The sequence below is a fragment of the Pogoniulus pusillus genome, chromosome 7 (genome assembly GCF_015220805.1).
Source record: "Pogoniulus pusillus isolate bPogPus1 chromosome 7, bPogPus1.pri, whole genome shotgun sequence".
In the NCBI taxonomy this organism is placed as follows: Eukaryota; Metazoa; Chordata; class Aves; order Piciformes; family Lybiidae; genus Pogoniulus; species Pogoniulus pusillus.
The window spans coordinates 41501035-41521633 of record NC_087270.1 but is presented as its reverse complement, the minus strand read 5'-3'; the positions used below and the strand labels follow the sequence as shown (position 1 = coordinate 41521633).

The window sequence follows — 20599 nt, the reverse complement described above, 5'->3', positions numbered from 1 at the left end:
TTAAGCCATCTCCAATTCCTCATGTATAGAACTCAGTATTTGACTAACTGCTCTCTTCTATCAGATTTTGCCTGCCAAAGTCTCCACAGAACATCCAGGAACTGACCTGGTGCAAGTTCAAAATTCAGCTGCAAACATGTCTTTAGCTCTGTTAGACCTTTGCTGTAGGACCCAGTAACAGGCTCAATGGTGGCAGATCCACCTGTTGCCTGAGACTAGTTTCATATGAAAGTTGAACTCATGCCTCATACCAACACTGCCTGGGTGGACACTGACTGCCTCCAGGCGATCACAGGAAATGCCCTCGGATGCCCGAAGAAGGATCAGCAACTTTAAGTCTCTTTCCAGGGGATGTTGAGAAGAACCTGAAGCAAAGACAAAATAGCAACAGCCCACCACAGAGGTATCAAATGCTGAGACTTGGGGTGGAACTGGGGTGCATTAAGGTTGCATTAATCCAAATCCAAGGATCCAAATGGTTGAATTACCATTCCTCTCCTCACTCCACTTTTGCCTTTCTCTTCACTTGCAATTTCACCAGTCCCCAGCTAATCATGATGTGATGGTTTGGGTGTTACCTGCCCCTCCACAGTTAAGAAAATCAACCAGACTAGACTCAGCAGCTGGAAATTAAAGAATGGAGCTTCATATTTGCAGCTTAGCACAAGAGACGAGCAGATAATGACAAACTATACAGAAATACACAGAAATATACAGGTTACAAAGTGATACAGGAACACAGCAGCCCTCCCAGAAACCTGAGTCCCCAGGAGGGGCTCCCAACCACCCTTCCACCTCCCTTCCACTCCTCTACCTTATCCCAGCCTTTGCCTTTCATTCAAGGTGAGTTTGGAGAATCAGCCAGGGGCGTTAGGAAGCAGAGGGATTAGTCAGACAGAAAGTTAGGGAGAGAAGTGCAGCCAAAGCCAGAGAGCAGCTCTGTTATCTATGTTTGTGTTCTTGTTCTTATCCATCTCAGCAAGCCTATCAGTGCAGCAGCTATCACCACTGTTTCCTTTTCACAGCCTAGCATTTAATTCTTCTCCCTAAAACATCCCAAATAGGCTCAAACTGGCACACCTGAGTACTCCAGAGGAGGGCCACAAAGATGATCCAAGGGCTGGAACACCTCTGCTAGGAGGATAGGCTGAGGGAGCTGGGCATGTTCAGCCTAGAGAAAAGAAGGCTCTGGGGAGACCTTACAGATGCTCTCTAATACCTCAAGGGCTTCTACAGGAAGGCTGGAGAGGGACTTTCCATATAGGTTATCTAGAAATAGGATAAGGGGGAATGGCTTTCAGCTGAAGGAGAGTGGGTTTAGGCTGGATTTTAGCAAGAATCATAGAATCACAGAATCAAGCAGGTTGGAAGAGACCTCCAAGCTCAGCCAGTCCAACCTAGCACCCAGCCCTATCCAGTCAACCAGACCATGGCACTAAGTGCCCCAGCCAGGCTTGGCTTCAACACCTCCAGGCACAGAGACTCCACCACCTCCCTGGGCAGCCCATTCCAATGCCAATCACTCTCTCTGACAACAACTTCCTAACAACATCCAGCCTAGACCTCCCTGGCACAACTTGAGACTGGTGGTGAGACTGGAAGAGGTTGCTGTGGATGGGCTTCTCTGGGGGTGTTCAAGGCCAGGTTTGATGAGGCTTTGAGCAGCCAAATCTAGTTGAGAGGTGCCCCTGCCCACGGTGGGGGAGTTGAAGTAGCTGATCTCTAAGGTCCCTTCCAATCTAAGCTATTCTGTGATTCTCTGGATAAAATGATCCTTCAGACCAATGGAAAGAGCAAAGGAAAGGAGTAGGGGAAAAGAAATTGCCCAGGAAGTTTTGGTGGTGCTCTTATCTTGAGGTGATAAGTCTGTACAGTAAACTGTATTCCAACTGTGACTTCATTTATTTCACCAAGGGTAGTTTACAGTTTGAGAAGAAAATGGCCCAGTACTAAACAGATACCAAGGAGGAAAAAAGTAGGACAGCTTTTGCCCTGGAGAAATGTATTCAGAGTCCAGTAAAAGAGTTCAGCGTTCCTTTAGAATTAGAGATTAAATCAATTATGCAACAGAAAGCTGCAGCAGATGTAGAACTGGAAAATACATACATCTCTGCACAAAATTAGCTGGCCTGTCATGTTCTTTTAGTCCTTAAAAATTACCAGCTTGGAAAAGAGAGTTGGGTTTGTGTCCTAAAGAAACAGTCTTCTTTAAGAGCATCCTTTAATTCAGGGAAATGGAGAACAAAAGCTCTGCTGTTCCCCAGCAGTGCCTGACTGATGTCTGTGGAGGCATAAATTCTTCCTACAGCTTTTCAGTGGGTAAAAGACAAACACTGCCAAGACCTGCACTCTCCTCATTTTGCTTGCACCAACTCTGGGGAGAGAATTCAGGCTCACAGTGCCCATGCTCTACCCAAACTGTTGCTGAATTTCTTGTTTAAGCTGGCAGAACTACAATGTGAGCAGGAGAAAAATACAGTGCTAATGCAAAACTGGCAGGAGCAGCTGACACAACAGGAGACTCTGCTGACATTCAGCAAAACCTGGACAGGCTGCACAGCTGGGCAAGTGTGGGCTACTGCACCTGGGGAGGAAAAGCCTCATGCACCAGTACACATTAGGTGTTGAGCTGCTGGAAAACAGCTCTGTGGAGAAGAATCTGGAAGTCCTTGTGGGCTAGAAGTTAACTATGAGCCAGGAAGGTGTTCTTGTGGTCAAGAAGAATTATGGTATCCTGGGGCCTCAATGCAAGAGAGATGTTGAGGTGCTGGAAGGTGTTTGGAGAAGGGCAGCAAGGCTGGGGAGGGGCCTGGAGCACAGCCCTGTGAGGAGAGGCTGAGGGAGCTGGGGGTGTGCAGCCTGCAGCAGAGGAGGCTCAGGGCAAAGCTCATTGCTATCTGCAGCTGCCTGCAGGGAGGCTGTAGCCAGGTGGGGTTGGGCTCTGCTGCCAGGCAACCACCAACAGAACAAGGGGACACAGTCTGGAGTTGTGCCAGGGGAAGTACAGGTTGGATGTTAGGAGAAGTTCTTCACAGAGAGAGTGATTGGCATTGGAATGGGCTGCCCAAGGAGGTGGTGGAGTCTCTGTCCCTGGAGGTGTTCAAGAAAAGACTGTCTGAGGCACTTAGTGCCATGGTCTGGTTGACTGGATAGGGCTGGGGTATATTTTGGACTGGATGATCTTGGAGGTCTCTTCCAACTTGGCTGATTCTATGATTCTATGTTCATTAACAATTCTATGTCTATAAAGCAGTAGATTTCAGTACCTTGACTGCAAGTGCTGCAGAGAAGTTGGCCCAGAAACTCGTTGGACTATGAAGGCAGTTTGGGATCACTCATGATGGCTCAGAGCACTTGAAGAAAGCTAATATTGTGCCAATATTTCAAACAAAGATAAAAGTGAGAGCCCCAGGTAATGGCAGACCTGTCAACTTGACACCAGTCTAGGGGAAAAACAAATAAAAATGGAATGGCCAACTCTGAGTGCAATTAATAAATCATTAAAGGTAGGTGATATAATTAGTGCCAATCAACCTGGCTTTATAGAAAAAAGCTCCTGTGAAACTTCCTTGTTATCAGCTTCTAATGAGATTACAGGTTTAGTTGATAAAGATAATAGCTTTGATATAATATAATTGGCTCCCAGGCTCTCGACTTAGCAGCACAGAGCTCTGCCATTAACAGACTGCACTGGTACAGCACCACCATGGCACACAGTAATTTACAAGTTGGCTGACTAGAATGAGGGCATGGCCTTAAAAAGGTCTGGTCCTGCAAGCCCTGTGGTATGCAACATTTCAGCAATGGCTCAAAGCAGTGTGAGGATTCTCAAAGTCAGCAGATATGCTGAAACAGATGGGCAAAAACAACATCAGAGAGATGAGCCAGCAAAGTCAGCACTAATTTGGAAGTGAAGAATTAGGAAAGAAAGTGAAGAAGGTTCAAAATATAAGACAATGAGTCTTGAGAAGTTGTACTAGTTTGAGGCTAACTGGAATATTTTAATGAAAGAAATTAGATCATTGAGTGCTGTGTCCAGTTCTGGGATCCTCAATTTAAGAGAGATGTTGAGGTGCTGGAAGATGTTGGGAGAAGGACAGCAAGGCTGGTGAAGGGTCTGGAGTAGAGCCCTGTGAGGAAAGGCTGAGGGAGCTGGGGGTGTGCAGCCTGCAGCAGAGGAGGCTCAGGGCAGAGCTCATTGCTGTCTGCAGCTACCTGCAGGGAGGCTGTAGCCAGGTGGGGTTGGGCTCTGCTGCCAGGCAAGCAGCAACAAAACAAGGGGACACAGCCTCAGGTTGTGGCAGGGGAAGTACAGGCTGGATGTCAGGAGGAAGTTGTTGCCAGAGAGAGCGATTGGCATTGGAATGGGCTGCCCAGGGAGGTGGTGGAGTCTTTGTGCCTGGAGGTGTTGAAGCCAAGCCTGGCTGGGGCACTTAGTGCCATGGTCTGGTTGGTTGGCCAGGGCTGGGTGCTAGGTTGGGCTGGCTGAGCTTGGAGCTCTCTTCCAGCCTGGCTGATTTCATGAGAAGAAAATAAAAGTGATGTCTACATTACCCATTGGTTTTGCTTAAGGATATAAACCCAAGGTACAATAGCAAAGAGTCTCTGGCTGGCTGCCTTTTGCTTTACTGAACCTATGTAACCCAAACTAATCATTCTTCTTCTAACAGCTCTTGCTGACCTTTCGCAGCTCACCCTGCACATAAGGGGGATCCTGAGATAAGGGAGGGGGGTTGCAAAGAAGGAGGAAAGAGGGGAGTTGGTTTGAAAGCCCTCCTGGGTGGCTCTGCTGGTCAGGAAGGGGTTTGTATCTCTGTATTAGTTTTAACTTGTATATTATGGTATATGGTTATAAATATCTGTAGATACTATATACATATGCTTGTAAATTGTGCCACGCTACAAATGCAGCTTCATTCCTTAACTTCCAGCCAGCTCAGTTAGTCTGGTGAGTTCCTAGCTGGAGGTAGGGGTGGTTAGCTCCCAAACCTGCACAGAAGTCAATGGATTGGTGAGGAAGAAAGGTGAAAGCTGAGCAAGGTCTGAGATATGCACTTGGTTTAGTTTAAACACAGCCCTACAGAATGACTTACGGAGATATGGAAGCTGCTTCAGTGTACTCCTAGGGAAATCTAAGCAGTTCATGTGCACAAGTTACTGGGGCTAGAGGAGTTTCATCACAGAATCAAAGAATGCTAGAGGTTGGAAGGGACCTCCAGAGATCATCCAGTCCAACCTCTCTGCCAAAAGCAGGATCACTCAGGGTAGTCCAAACAGGAATGCATCCAGGAGGGTTTTGTAAGTCTCTACCAAAGGAGACTCCACAATGACCCTGGGCAGCCTGTTCCAGTGCCCTGACACCCTCACTGTAAAGAAGTTTCTGGCCTGCATCAGGAGCAGTGTGGCCAGCAGGACAAGGGAGGTTATTCTTCCCCTGTACTCAGCACTGGTCAGACCACACCTTGAGTACTGTGTCCAGTTCTGGGCCCCTCAATTCAAGAAGGATGTTGAGGTGCTGGAACATGTCCAGAGAAGGGCAACGAAGCTGGTGAGGGGCCTGGAGCACAAATCCTATGAGGAGAGGTTGAGGGAGCTGGGCCTGTTTAGCCTGGAGAAGAGGAGGCTCAGAGGTGATCTTATTACTGTCTACAACTACCTGAAGGGGCATTGTAGCCAGGTGGGGGGTGGCCTCTTCTCCCAGGTAACCAGCAATAGAACAAGGGGACACAGCCAGGGTAGGTATAGGCTGGATGTTAGGAAGAAGTTCTTCACAGAGAGAGTGATTGGCATTGGAATGGGCTGCCCAGGGAGGTGGTGGAGGCACCGTCCCTGGGGGTCTTCAAGCAAAGCCTGGATGAGGCACTTAGTGCCATGGTCTGGTTGATTGGATAGGGCTGGGTGCTAGGTTGGACTGGCTGAGCTTGGAGGTCTCTTCCAACCTGGTTGATTCTATGATTCTATGATTCTCATGTTGAGGTGAGATCTTCTATATTCCAGTTTGTATCCACTCCTTGTCTCATTGCTGCTGACCACCAAGAAGAGATTCACCCCAGCCACTTGACACCCACCCCTCAGATCATAGAATCACAGAGTGACAGAATCAACCAGGTTGGAAGAGACCCCCAGGATCACCTGATGAAGTCCATCACCACATGAAATCATGGCTCTTACAAGAAGCCTTTCAGTTAAACCTACCAAGGTGCTATAAACACTGGGATAACAATCTCTGCAGAATGCATGTGAGGAATCTGGGGTTCAAGTGCCTGTCTTTGAACTCTGGATGTGAAAACTGCAGGTCAATTGCTCCACTTCACTATGTAAGATGACAACAAACTGTCAAATTATCTGTCCTTCACATGAAATGTTCAGAAATGTATTCCACTTACTGCTCCTGCTCCAAGTGGAAGGCTGTCCAATTTGATGAGCAGCCTGGCTGACTGTAGGGTGTGATAATAGAGCCCCACTGGCTGAGAAGCAGAAAAGAAGCTGATTGCAGCCAGGAGCTGGCCAAAGTGTCCTCTGAGCTGCACAAAAGTCCAGAAGCACTGGAGACAGCAGATGCAGAATGCAGGCAGGGTTTCCTCGAACACAAACTGGGAAGTTTATCTGGAATTTGAGGGGTTTGCTCATCTGTTCAGGTACAGCCCATAGCTGCCAGCCTGAGCAGTGCTCTTGAGCAGTGTTTTGCTTAACCTGGAATGTCTCAGGTGTTTCTGCCGTGGATTATTCAACCTGGATGTCTCAGGTGCTTCTGCAGTGTTTTGCTTAACCTGGATGTCTCAGGTGTTTCTGCCGTGGATTGTTCAACCTGGATGTCTCAGGTGTTTCTGCAGTGTTTTGCTTAACCTGGAATGTCTCAGGTGTTTCTGCAGTGGATTGTTCAACCTGGATGTCTCAGGTGTTTCTGCAGTGGATTGTTCAACCTGGATGTCTCAGGTGTTTCTGCAGTGTTTTGCTTAACCTGGATGTCTCAGGTGTTTCTGCCGTGGATTGTTCAACCTGGATGTCTCAGGTGTTTCTGCAGTGTTTTGCTTAACCTGGATGTCTCAGGTATGTCTTCAGTGCAGAGGTCAGTCCGTGTGCATGCAGTCCCCTTGCAGCTTCCTGCACAGGCAGGTTGTGGCTTTACTGCCTGTCTGATGACAGATGTCACATTAAATGCTCTCACTGCAGGTGTGTGACCTTCTGTAAAGGACAACTAAAGCTGATGTTCTTCCAGGGAACGTTGACACCACAATACATGCACTCCACAGGGCAAGAAAAAGCCCACAGAGGATAATCCTATTTACAAGAAACAGCTTCTGGTGCTAAGGAAGTCACCACTGATCACTGATTGCACACACTGAAGAGGTGTGAGCTGCCTGGGTTGCAAGACAGATGTTAGCACTATGGTTGCAGCTGGATCATAATCCATCAGGTCTAACCTCTGGAGAGGGTAAAATGCTGTAAGGTGACCAAAGGAAACACAAAAAGGGAGAACAGAGAGGTGTGGTTTTTCTATCCAGATTTTCACTCGCTCTGGGCTGCAGCCTGGATCTAGTTTGCTGTTGACTTCTAAAAGCATTTTCCATTGTTTTCCTACTTCATTTTTTCCCAGCTGTTCTTCCAAGCATTTGTTTATTGTTTTCTCTTTATTTTTTACATTTTCCATGGCAAAGTCCATTCAATTCTTCCATAGAACAGAGGGTGATTCCTCCCTTCCAGCTTTGCCTTTCTCTGCAACATAACCCTGCAACAGCTGCTGACTGTAAGAGCAAAGAAATCTCTGAGATAAGATTCCAGCTCCTCCACTGGCAAATGGATTTTGTTAAGCATTGTGCTGTAACCAGCTCTCTCTTGCTTGAATCCAAAACTTCTCAGACTCTGGATACCCATGGGCTTTGAAATCTGTGACAGCACACTGTCTCATGAAGGTCTGAAGAACAGCCAACCAGATCCTGAGCTGCATCGGAAGTGTGGCCAGCAGGTCAAGGAAGATGATTCTCCTCTCTACTGCACTCTCCTGAGACCCCACCTGGAGTACTGCATCCACTTCTGGAGCCCTTCAGTGCTGCATCCGGATCTGGAGCACATTAGGTGCTTCTGTGCTCCACAATCTCCCTGGAGGTGTTCAAGGCCAGGTTGGATGAGTCCTTGAGCAACCTGTTCTAGTAGGAGGTGTCCCTGCCTGCAGCAGGGGGTTGGAACTGGCTGAGCTTTGAGGTCCCTTCCAACCTAACCCATTCTATGGGTCTATGATTTGGCCCTTGGGGAGTCAATATGGAGGTTCTCACTAGTACTGAAGAGAAGGGGAGTGGATGAATTAGAGCTCTACCCACTAGGATGGCACATCTGGGGCTTCATCTCCAGATGATCGAGCCATGAGCTAACGATGACCTTAGGCTTCTTACCTCAAATTAGTGACAGCATTACAGGCTGGGGCCAGAGTGGCTGGAAAGCAGCCAGGAGGAAAGGGACCTGGGGCTACTGATAGATAGTAGGCTGAAGATGAGCCAGAGGTGTGCCCAGGTGGCCAAGAGAGCCAATGGCATCCTGGCTTGCATCAGGAGCAGTGTGAGCAGCAGGACAAGGGAGGTTCTTCTTCCCCTGCACTCAGCACTGCTCAGGCCACCCCTTGAGTGCTGTGTCCAGTTCTGGGCTCCTCCATTCAAGAGAGATGCTGAGGTGCTGGAAGGTGTTTGGAGCAGGGCAGCAAGGCTGGGGAGGGGCCTGGAGCACAGCCCTGTGAGGAGAGGCTGAGGGAGCTGGGGGTGTGCAGCCTGCAGCAGAGGAGGCTCAGGGCAGAGCTCATTGCTGTCTGCAGCTGCCTGCAGGGAGGCTGTAGCTAGGTGAGGCTGGGCTCTGCTGCCAGGCAAGCAGCAACAGAGGAAGGGGACAGAGTGTCAAGCTGTGTCAGGGCAGGTCTAGGCTGGCTGTGAGGAGGAAGTTGTTGTCAGAGGGAGTGATTGGCATTGGAATGGGCTGCCCAGGGAGGTGGTGGAGTCTCTGTGCCTGGAGGTGTTGAAGCCAAGCCTGGCTGGGGCACTTAGTGCCATGGTCTGGTTGATTGGCCAGGGCTGGGTGCTAGGTTGGACTGGCTGAGCTTGGAGCTCTCTTCCAACCTGGTTGATTCTATGACTGACAAGCAGCTATCAGGATATATATATATATATATGGATAGATAGATAGATAGATAGATAGATAGATAGACAGATAGATAGATAGATAATTAATGTGACAAGACTTATAAAGCTTTAAAAATCCTATCTGGATAACAAATTGGTGAGTTCAACTCCAAAACAAATAATTCAAAAGCAGAAATAGGCTGGCAGCAAAGAGCAGAGGAGAGCAGGATGAGTCCAACGGATCAATTTGTGCAAAACCAACATCAGCATTTCTGCAGCTTTATCAGGTGCTGAGCTTTGTTCAGCAGTGGCACAGGGCACTTTCAGCACATATCATCTGTAGTTTCATGCTGACTTGTGGGTTAAAATTAATGGAACCACCCTAGCTGAAAACCATAAAGGGAAAAAAACCCTCTGAGATGTTGAGCTGAACACTTTTTTCTTGCTCTGACACAGGTGTGTTGATGCAATGTAGCCAACAGCTTAGATTTGCTGAATTTCTTCTTCTATAAACTGCAAAAACAGCTTATTTTTTTACAGTGTGGCAACTCCTCAATTCAAGAGAGATGTTGAGGTGCTGGAAGGCGTTGAGAGAAGGGCAGCAAGGCTGGGGAGGGGCCTGGAGCACAGCCCTGTGAGGAGAGGCTGAGGGAGCTGGGGGGGTGCAGCCTGCAGCAGAGGAGGCTCAGGGCAGAGCTCATTGCTGTCTGCAGCTGCCTGCAGGGAGGCTGTAGCCAGGTGGGGTTGGGCTCTGCTGCCAGGCAAGCAGCAACAGAACAAGGGGACACAGACTGCAGTTCTGCCAGGGGAGGTCTAGGCTGGATATTAGGAGGAAGTTGTTGTCAGAGAGAGTGATTGGCATTGGAATGGGCTGCTCAGGGAGGTGATGGTCTCTCTGTGCCTGGGGGTGTTGAAGCCAAGCCTGGCTGGGGCACTTAGTGCCATGGTCTGGTTGATTGGATAGGGCTGGGTGCTAGGTTGGGCTGGATGAGCTTGGAGCTCTCTTTCGTCCTGGCTGATTCTATGGTTCTATGAACAGAGGGAGGCAGAAATAAATGCTGTTTCCAAAATGCTATTTCAGATATTACCATTTAAGAAGCTACACTGAAAGCTTAAGAGAAAGAGGGAAGCTCTTATCTGGGAGCTAGGGCTTCTAGAAAATTAAACAGGAGATCTGCCTGGGTCATAGAATCATAGAATAAGCCTGTTTGGAAAAGACCTTTCATATCACCAGGTTCAGCACTGCCAGGTCAGCACTAAACTGTGTCTCTTAGCACCACATCTGCATGTCTTTTCAATCACTGCAAGGCTGGTGCCCCCACCACTTCCCTGGGTGGCCTGTTCAGTGACTGACACTGACCAGCTTAAGGCCATTTCCTCTTCTCCTATCACTTACTACTTGCTAGATGAGCCTGACTCCCCACCTCGCTACAGTCTGCCTTCAGGTAGAGTGTGATAAGCTCTCCCCTGAGCCTCTTTTTCTCCAGGCTGGACAATTTCAGTTCCCTTAGCTGCTCCTAAGAAGACTTGTGCTTTAGACCCCCTCACCAGTTTCATGACCCTTCTTTTGACACACTTGAGCAACTCTTCCCAGGTCTTTAATCAACTCTCATCTCCCAATGATTCTGGTGACCACAAGTCACACTGGATCATGATTATACAATGAAGAGGAACATGACAGACCCAGGAGCATCAAAGTTGTTCCAAGAATTCTGAATCTCCCAACTCTCACTGTGATTTCTCATCCCTTTTCCCCTGCAAATTATTGTTTTAATAAAATGAATTCAGTTCTTGTTGACGTTTCTTAGAATCATAGAATCATAGAATCATAGAATCAAGCAGGTTGGAAGAGACCTCCAAGCTCATCCAGTCCAACCTAGCACCCAGCCCTATCCAGTCAACCAGACCACGGCACTAAGTGCCTCATCCAGTCTTTTCTTGAAGACCCCCAGGGACGGTGCCTCCACCACCTCCCTGGGCAGCCCATTCTTAACAACTTTACACTTTTTTTCCCTGTGTTACATATTTCCCAAGGAAGTTTGGATCAGATGATCCTTGAGATTCTTCCATGGTAGCATTCCTGACATTTCTTGGAATCTTAGACTTATAGAATCAGTCAGGGCTGGAAGGGACCACAAGGATCATCTAATTCCAACCCCCCTGCCATGGGCAGGGACACCTTACCCTCGATTCCTAAATGGTTATTGCCTTGTTTTAACCACCTGACTTTGTTTTTCCCCTGCAGAAAAGATTCCAAGTGCTTTGCAGAACAGCAAAGTCCAGGCAAGACTTGATTCTTAAACTTCCCATTGCTCTCCATCAGTTGAGCTGAACAAAAGATTTGGGCTCTACCAGAAAGTCTTTGGCTGAGAGCGCTGAATCTTAGGCAATGGCATCTGAGCAAAGATGAAGTTACACAATAGGGAGGACCTGAACATTTGGCTCCCGTGATGTCAACCCCAGATCTTGCTCAGGCAATGCTGAATGCTGATGTCCATATCTATTAAATCTGTTTACTAAACTGTCTCATTATCTATTTTGTGTCAGGATTTCTTTAGGGTGTGGTGGAATTGGACAGATGGGCTTCAAAACCTTCCTTCAGGCATGGAACAGTCAGGATTGGACAGATGGGCTCCAAGAAGCTACCTTCAGGCCTCAAACACATGGGAAGAGAAGGAGATAAAAAGAAAAGCATGCACTCCTGGGTTTACAGCAAGCAGCCAGGGTAAATGTGGGAAGCCTGCAGAGTCTCTAACCAGCCCCACAGCTGAAACAAGAGCAAGGGTAACTCTCCAGAAGATGCTGGACCACGATCCAACAGCTGCAAATACCTGTTTGGCTTTTAATATCATGACTAGTCACAGATGTGCTGGAGGGGAGTTTGTGCAGCAAAGAAATGCCTCAATGTTTTTTTAATCAGTGTTTTTAGCAATGAACACATGCTTTGTCTTAAACCCAATATGAAACCATACTTAAACTACACAAGATTGCAAGGCAGAAATGACTGAGACTCTTTTAAGTGTGTCTATATCTCTCTCTATATATATTAACCTCATAGATTAGGCTTCTTCCAAAACACAAGACAGCAAAATAAATCCTTTGGCCGGCACTGTATTAACTAAACAGTCCCTTGAGATTAACAACAAACAAATATTGGAGCAGAATTCCTCAGGAGGTGATTACACAAACAAATTCTCTTTTTAAAGTTCATGAAACCAATCTTGAGAAAGGTCAAGCAGTGATCAACAATGTGATCCCAGAGTCCTAAGGATTCCTGTAAGTAAATACAATGCCTGGCTCTAGGAACTTTGATATTTCAAAGGAATTATGTGAGTAATTACTTCTGTGTGGAAAAACACAGATCCTATCTGTTGCAAATTATCTGGAACAGCCCCAGTGACATTGGGGACTCTGAAATCACTAGAAGTAGGAACGAGTTGGTGCCTCTCTGAGGTCCTGGAGCTCACCTGTACAGTAAGATAAGAGGAACAAATGTGCTGAGTCCAGCTGTGCCAGTTTCATGCCACAGCTGCATTCCCAAGCACTCTGGAGATCCTCTTTGACTGCTCATGTTGACTTTAGTTTCATGTCACCTAGAAAGTTTCTTACAACTGCTCATAAATACGAGGCACTACCTGAACACAAAGGTAGAATCATAGAATCATTGAGGCAAGCAGGTTAGAAGAGACCTCCAAGCTCACCCAGCCCAACCTAGCACCCAGCCCTGGCCAATCCTGCCCCGAGGAGTTAGTCTCCTAAAGCAACCCAACATGAAGTAAGGAGGACTTAACACTAAGGAGGACCACAGAAATGATCAGAGGGCTGGGACACCTCTCTTAAGAAGAAAGGATAAGAAGTTATCTTTTAGCCTGAAGAAGAAAAGGCTGGAGGGAGATTTTTTTGCAGCCTTTCCTGACTTGAAGGGGGCCTGTCAGAAAGAGGGAGGCAGCATTTTCAGCAGGGCCTTTTGCAGCTGGACAAGGGGTGGTGGTTTGAAATTAAAAGAAGGAAGATTTACAGAGATACAAGGAAGTTTGTTTTTTTACTCTTGAGGTTAAATACTGGCACAGACAGCTCAGAGAGGCAGCAGAAGCCTCAGCCCTAGGAACATTCCAGGTCAGCATGGACACGATTCTGAGCAACCTGCTCCAGTTGAAGATGTCCCTGCTCATTGCAGTGGGTTTGGACTAGCTGACCTTCACAAGACCCTTCAAATCCAAACCAGTCTACAATCCTGTGATTCTTTGACTTCACACACATCAGATAAAATCTCAGTCATGATTAAATCAGGTGTACTGCCACTAGCTTTGCCAGAGTGAAGGTTAGTGGTACTTGTAATATGTTGTTATAAATTAACAAGTAATTGCTATCAATTAAAAAGTAACAATCCTGCAGCTGGGTTGAGGCAATCCCAAGCAAAAATATAGGCTGGGCAGTGAGTGGCTGGAGAGCAGCCCTGAGGAGAGGGGCTTGGGGGTGCTGCTGGAGGAGAACCTCAACAGGAGCCAGCAGTGTGCACTTGCAGCCCAGAAAGCCAAGCAGAGCCTGGGCTGCAGCAGCAGAAGTGTGGCCAGCAGGGCCAGGGAGGGGATTCTCCCCCACTGCTGTGCTCTGCTGAGACCCCACCTGGAGTACTGCAGCCAGGTCTGGAGCCCCTGGGACAAGAGGGCTGTGGAGATGCTGGAGTGTGTCCAGAGCAGGGCCAGGAGGATGCTCAGAGGCTGCAGCAGCTCTGCTGTGAGCACAGACTGAAAGAGTTGGGGCTGTGCAGGCTGCAGAAGACGAGGCTCCCAGGTGACCTTCTTGTGGCCTTCCAGGATCTGAAGGGGACCTCCAAAAAAGCTGGGGAGGGACTTCTGAGGCTCTCTTTGAGTGCCAGGACTGGGGGAAATGGAGCAAAGGTGGAGGTGGGGAGAGTGAGAGTGGAGGTGAGGAGGAAGTTGTTGAGCAGGAGAGTGGTGAGAGGCTGGAATGGGTTGCCCAGGGAGGTGGTTGAGGCCCCATGGCTGGAGGTGTTTGAGGCCAGGCTGGCTGAGGCTGTGTGCAGCCTGCTCTAGGGTAGGGTGTCCCTGGGCATGGCAGGGGGCTTGGAACTGGCTGCTCCTTGTGGTGCCTTCCCACTCTGATTGATTCTATGATTCTAGTTAGATCCAGTGGTTAATCCTGGTGCTTAACATGGATTCTGTGTGACCTCACTGCAGATATCCAGAGAGCTATGGAGCAGGAGGATGTCCAACATGTTTGCAGTAACAGTATACAACATTTCTTCCGACTTCCTCTGTCAAGAGCAGAAATAAACTCCAGGCACCCAGAGGACAGGTTGCTCACTTACCCACTTTCAGCATGCCCCCCAGCACGGCAATACAGGCTGCACTCAGGACATTGCTGGAGTTGCTGGGGAACTCCAGACTCCCCAGGATATAAAGACCTCTCAGGGGGGGCAGAGCCATATCCACCAGGATGGTCCTGTCTGAGAAACAAAGCAGAAGATTGGTTAGAACAATGGCAGCTTACTAAAGCTGCTTACCAAAAAGTGTGGTGTGGAGGTAAAGAACTTTATCTCTGCTTGAGCTTTTGCACTGGTGTTGGATGGGGGAGTCTTAATTTTCTTTGTGGTAGCTCTATGGGGCTGGGTTTGGATTTGCTGGAAATGCTGCTGCTAATTCTGGGATGTTTTAGTTACTGCCGAGCAGTGCTTACAGTCAAGGCAAAGTGCTCATGCAATTCAGATGCAGTAAGTGTCTGCAGAGCAAGTGCAGTCTCCCAGCCTGGAGGCAAGGAGGAAGTTGTTGAGCAGGAGAGTGGTGAGAGGCTGGAATGGGTTGCCCAGGGAGGTGGTTGAGGCCCCATGGCTGGAGGTGTTTGAGGCCAGGCTGGCTGAGGCTGTGTGCAGCCTGCCCTAGGTAGGGTGTCCCTGGCCATGGCAGGGGGGTTGGAACTGGCTGCTCCTTGTGCTCCCTTCCAACCCTGACTGATTCTATGATTCTATTCTATGATTCTATTTTCTCTCCCCCACTCAATCTCATTATGTTACTATATGATATACTTTTACAGGCTTGATGGACTTCTGCCTATACTCTCTTCGCAGGACAGGTATGGTCCTGTGCCTCGCAGAGCTAAGAGGCAAAGGCACAGTATGTCAGGACATGAAAGAGAGAGGAGAGTAAAGGAGAAGCTGTTGTTGAACTGATATGTCTGTGACAGGAGGAGAAGGCAGTTTGTGCAATCACAGCTTGGGAATGCAGCTGACAGAGGCTGAAAGGATACCCATCAAACACAGGCTGGAACACCTTCACGAGGAAAAGAAGAGGTGCTCCCAGGCACAGCATTTACAAGTCGAGCTTCAGCCTAGAACAGGTATTTTTGCTGAGCTGCACATCTTTCTTTGGAGAAAAAAAGATTCCTAAAGGCAGTGCTGACTACTCTCTGACTGCAGCATCCCGTACGAAAGCCCTGAAACACGGGAGTGAGACATTCCCCCTCTCACAGCTCCCTCTGCAAAGCTCTGTCTAAAGCAACAACACTCTCGGGGAGTGAAGTTCTCAGAGGGTGGAATGTGGCTCAGGAGAAACAACAGAATACTCCTTTGAGGGAGGTTAAAAATAGAAGGAAAAGTCCTGTTACACTGGAGGAGAAAAGCAAACAGACTCAAGCAGGCGTCCTTGCAGAAGAGACTCATTGGTGTAGCGGAGGGAGATGATGACTAAGCAGTTCCAACCACAAACTTTAGGTCACCGAGCTCAAGGGATTTACCTTCAAAGGCAAACAAGCTGGAGCTGTTTTTCTCCTCGGAAGACTTTCAGATAATGGCAAGCAGCCCCTTTCAGCAAAGCACGGTCTGAGGCTGAAAGCAGGGCTAAGTTTCATTGCACACAGGCTGCCCTCAGACAAAAGCTCCCAGGTATGCCACAGCCTCCACATTCAGCCTCACAATGCTAATGACTCCAGCAACGACACGAAACGCCTTTGATCAAGCAGGCTGCTGGATGAAGCACCATAGCACGCCACTGAATGGAAATCAGGCACAACAGAAGAGCTATTCTATGAGATACAGTACTGCAGCATTCATCTCTTCAAACAGAAACAGTTCAAAGAAAGTCAAAATCAGAAAATGAATAACAGAGTGAATTCCACCACTGGAAAAGAAAAGGGGGGAGCGGGGGGAAGAAGAGAAAAGATTGCCAGAGGCTACCATGATATCATATCAGTAGCCTTCAAAACAGCATTCCACTGCCTGGAATTATAACATGTTCTTCTTCCACCCAGAGAGTGCAGCATCAGGAGTGTGTCACACTGAAAACCAGAAACCAAAGCCCTGTAAACCCAAGGGCTTGGGAAGCTAATGCCACTCGGGCTGCCACCGTGGCATGACTAAACTCACTCAGCTTGTTCTTCCAGCTTGTGTGACCGCTGCAGCCTGATGCATGTGAGAGGTCCCTGTGGGATGGGCATGGCTCTGCAGGACGAAGCCCCAGAGATAAAAGCACAAATTGTTGCAGCCTGAGCTAAAGATTTCCATCTGGTGCTGGAGGACACTTACATCTGCTGCGGAGTGAGGCACTGAGGGGACTGGAAAGTCACACACCTCTGCTGCAAGTGCAGTCCATCCTTCTGCAAAGAAGCCTATGGACTCCTGAAGTCTCACCAACACTTTCAAAACAAGGCACACAGACTCACAGAGCATTTTGGGTTGGAAGGGACCTCTACAGGTCACCCAGTCTAATCCCCCTGCAGCCATCTCATCCAATCCCCCTGACAATGTTCAGGGATCTCTTCAGCTAGGGCAGGTTGCTCACAGTCCTGTCCATCCTGACATGGAACGTTGCTAGGGTTGAGGCTTAGAATCACAGAGTCATAGAATCAAGCAGGGTGGAAGAGACCTCCAAGCTCAGCCCAACCTAGCACCCAGCCCTGGCCAATCAACCAGACCATGGCACTAAGTGCCCCAGCCAGGCTTGGCTTCAACACCTCCAGCCACACAGACTCCACCACCTCCCTGGGCAGCCCATTCCAATGCCAATCACTCTCTCTGACAACAACTTCCTCCTAACATCCAGCCTAGACCTCCCCTGGCACAACTTGACACTCTGTCCCCTTCTTCTGTTGCTGCTTGCCTGGCAGCAGAGCCCAACCCCACCTGGCTACAGCCTCCCTGCAGGTAGCTGCAGACAGCAATGAGCTCTGCCCTGAGCCTCCTCTGCTGCAGGCTGCACACCCCCAGCTCCCTCAGCCTCTCCTCACAGGGCTCTGCTCCAGGCCCCTCCCCAGCCTTGCTGCCCTTCTCTCAACATCTTCCAGCACCTCAACATCTCTCTTGAATGGAGGAGCCCAGAACTGGACACAGCACTCCAGGTGTGGCCTGAGCAGTGCTGAGCACAGGGGCAGAAGAACCTCCCTTGTCCTGCTGCCCACACTGCTCCTGAGCCAGCCCAAGATGCCATTGGCTCTGCTGCCCACCTGGGCACTGCTGCCTCACATTCAGCTCCTCTCTCCCAGCAGCCCCAGCTCCCTCTCTGCCTGGCTGCTCTCAGCCACTCTGGCCCCAGCCAGGAGTGCTGCTTGGGGTTGTTGTGGCCAAAGTGCAGAACCCTGCACTTGGCCTTGTTCAATCTCATCCCATTGGCCTCTGCCCACCCATCCAACCTGGCCAGGTCCCTCTGCAGGGCTCTGCTACCCTCCAACAGCTCCACACCTGCTCCTAGCTTGGTGGCATCTGCAAACCTACTGATGCTGGACTCAATCCCCTGCTCCAGATCATCAATAAAGTTATTGAAGAGGAAATTAGTTAAAAGTTTGTAAGTTTAGAGGTGACAGAATGCATAGAAATGTCCTTACAGGGGGTTACTTATCTCCTGTAGGTCCTGTGTCCCATGTGCGTCTCAGGTAGCAGTAAGCACATATGTTTAGGTGCCTTATCCTGCTTCTCATTATCGCAGTTAGTAGAGCTGGGGGAGTTCCTGAGCTGAACAAATGTGGATATCTAATGTGAACTCAGTTGTTTTTCATTGCCAGTGTTACGTAGAGCTCCATGGGCCAGGTTTTTGCTTAAATGCTGTTTGAAATAATGCAGGGAAACCTTAGATGGTTGTAAGTGTTATATTTTCCATCCCTGTGTAATATCTGAAATATGAAAGGGAGTTTCATAGAATCACAGGATCACAGAATGGTAGTGGTTGGAAGGGACCTCTGGAGATCCTCGAGTCCAGCTTCCCTGCCAAAGAAGTATCACCTAGGGCAGGTCACACAGTAACCATCCCAGGAAGACTTTGACAGTCTATAGAGAAGACTGCACAGCCTCTCTGTGTCAACCAGCAAAGCATTCACCCATCAAAGCCATTTGCAGTGATGGTGGGAGACTGTGCCAAACACCTTGCTAAAGTCCAGGTAAACAACATCCCAAACCTTTCTCTCATCCAAGTGGCCACCATGTCATAGGAGATCAAACTACTTTATGCTTCCCATGAAATTCAGTGTAATCCTCTTGATAATAGCACTCCCTTTAGGTTCCACATGAGATGCTGACCACAGTCTTTGTCACTTACAAGTCTCTTCACTACTAAGCTGTGCCTGAAGCGTTGTACGTTGCTGCCCACAGCTGAGCCTAGCTGAGCTAGTTCTAGGATTGAAAACAATATTGCTGCACCACCGTGATGGTGTACTAGAATTAATTGGCTCTCCTGAGAGGCAAAGCTCATTAACTCAGACTTGGCACTGTGCAGCATGACCACACAGCCTTTGAGGTCACAGCTAACATCTCACAAATTTAAAGTGATGCTGGTTTGGTCAACTTAAATGAGGAATCATAGAATCACAGAATCAAGCAGGTTGGAAGAGACCTCCAAGCTCAGCCAGTCCAACCTAGCACCCAGCCCTGTCCAGTCAACCAGACCATGGCACTAAGTGCCCCAGCCAGGTTTGGCTTCAACACCTCCAGCCACACAGACTCCACCACCTCCCTGGGCAGCCCATTCCAATGCCAATCACTCTCTCTGACAACAACTTCCTCCTAACAGCCAGCCTGGAACAGGGGTTGGTAGGAAGCAGAACAAGGACTAGACTATTAGACTCTCTTATCTGACTTACCATGGACAGGTATATTCTCTGACTAAAGAGTCAGGACAATAAAGACTGCCCAAGACCAGAACCCAAGCTGGTGATTGAGCAGCAGGATGAGACCCTGGGATTGACCAGTTCTGAATCACTGTGACCAGCTACTTAGAGCAGGAAGCTCTGCAGTATACAACAAAGCTGCCTCTGCTCTTCAGAGGAGCTTAGCTGAACAGCAAAGCCACAGCAAAATGCCTGATGGATAAAAATGAAAGAGGTAAATGCTAAGCAGAAAGGCACTGCCTGCACTTCCTCCAGATTTCATAGCAAATTGCCCAACATATTTGCTAGGACTCAGAAGATTGTTTTATACAGTAGGACTGTAAGCTGAGCTGGGATTCAACTGCAGCTTGGATCTGAGGTTGAAATGCAGACCATAGGCTAAAGCTTCTAGGAGTCAACCATGGCAAATAGTCCAAGAGATTATTGTCAGCAGTGGAAATTGCAACAGGAATCATTGTACAACTGTGGAAATGTAAAATACAGCCCCTGAACAAAACACAGAGGTGGGGCAGGAGATCAGTTCTTGGTGAACCCTAAGTACAGGTGTTGCAAATTATCCAGTCCTGAAATCAAGTCCCTGCATGTACCTAAGACTGCACATAATTGGCTCTGGGGAGACATAACAGCAGCAGACCAGTAGCTGAAGTGGACCTACAAGAAGGCTGGAGAGGGACTGTTTACAAAGGCCTGGAGTGATAGGACAAGAGGCAGTGGTTTGAAATGAGAGGAGACTTAGATTGGACATTAGGAACAAGTTCTTTACCATGAGGGTGGTGGAACACTGGAACAGGTTCCAGGGAGGTACCTGAGGCCCCAACTTTAGAGATATTCAAGGTCAGGCTCAACAAGGCTCTGGGCAACCTGATCTAGTGGAACTTGTCTCTGCTGACTGCAGACACTAGCTGACCTTTGGAGATGCCTTCCAACCCAAACCATTCCATGATTCCATGGTTCTATGATTCTATGATTCCATTCCAAGAATCAGACTTCTGTGCTATAGCTGAGATTTCAATGCTATAGAAAGCAAACATGCACACACTAGGAGCCCAAACTGCCACACAAATATACATCCTACTGTAAACAGACCCCAGAACCACCACAGAAATCAACACCTTTCCTTCCTTCCTTCCTTACTAGGTAAGATTATGACATCTTCTCCAGGGCCTGGAATGCTGCCATTGGATCCACCCCAGCCTGTCTCCACGTCACTCCATGTCTCTGGGTGTGACCATTTCAAGACATCATCAGAAGGAACTACAAAACAGGACATACAAAGACAGAATGATCATTTTCAGTAGCTGGAAGAACTATCATTTCTTTGATAGCCCAGCATCTTGGGCATTAACATCCTCCTTTTGCCACTGATGGAGAAGCACTAACTGCTT

General features: G+C 48.4%; 1 protein-coding gene across 1 annotated transcript in view; it reads right to left on the bottom strand.

Moving 5' to 3' along the window:
• The window catches only part of PKHD1 (PKHD1 ciliary IPT domain containing fibrocystin/polyductin), a 296674-nt gene that overhangs the window by 91092 nt on the left and 184983 nt on the right, over nucleotides 1-20599 (bottom strand). Inside the window, exons 51-53 of the mRNA XM_064146703.1 lie at nucleotides 20349-20468; nucleotides 14437-14574; nucleotides 252-365 (exon numbers count right to left, since the gene is read on the bottom strand). Coding sequence (XP_064002773.1) covers nucleotides 252-365; nucleotides 14437-14574; nucleotides 20349-20468 — 372 coding nt within the window. The remainder of the gene's footprint in view (nucleotides 1-251; nucleotides 366-14436; nucleotides 14575-20348; nucleotides 20469-20599) is intronic.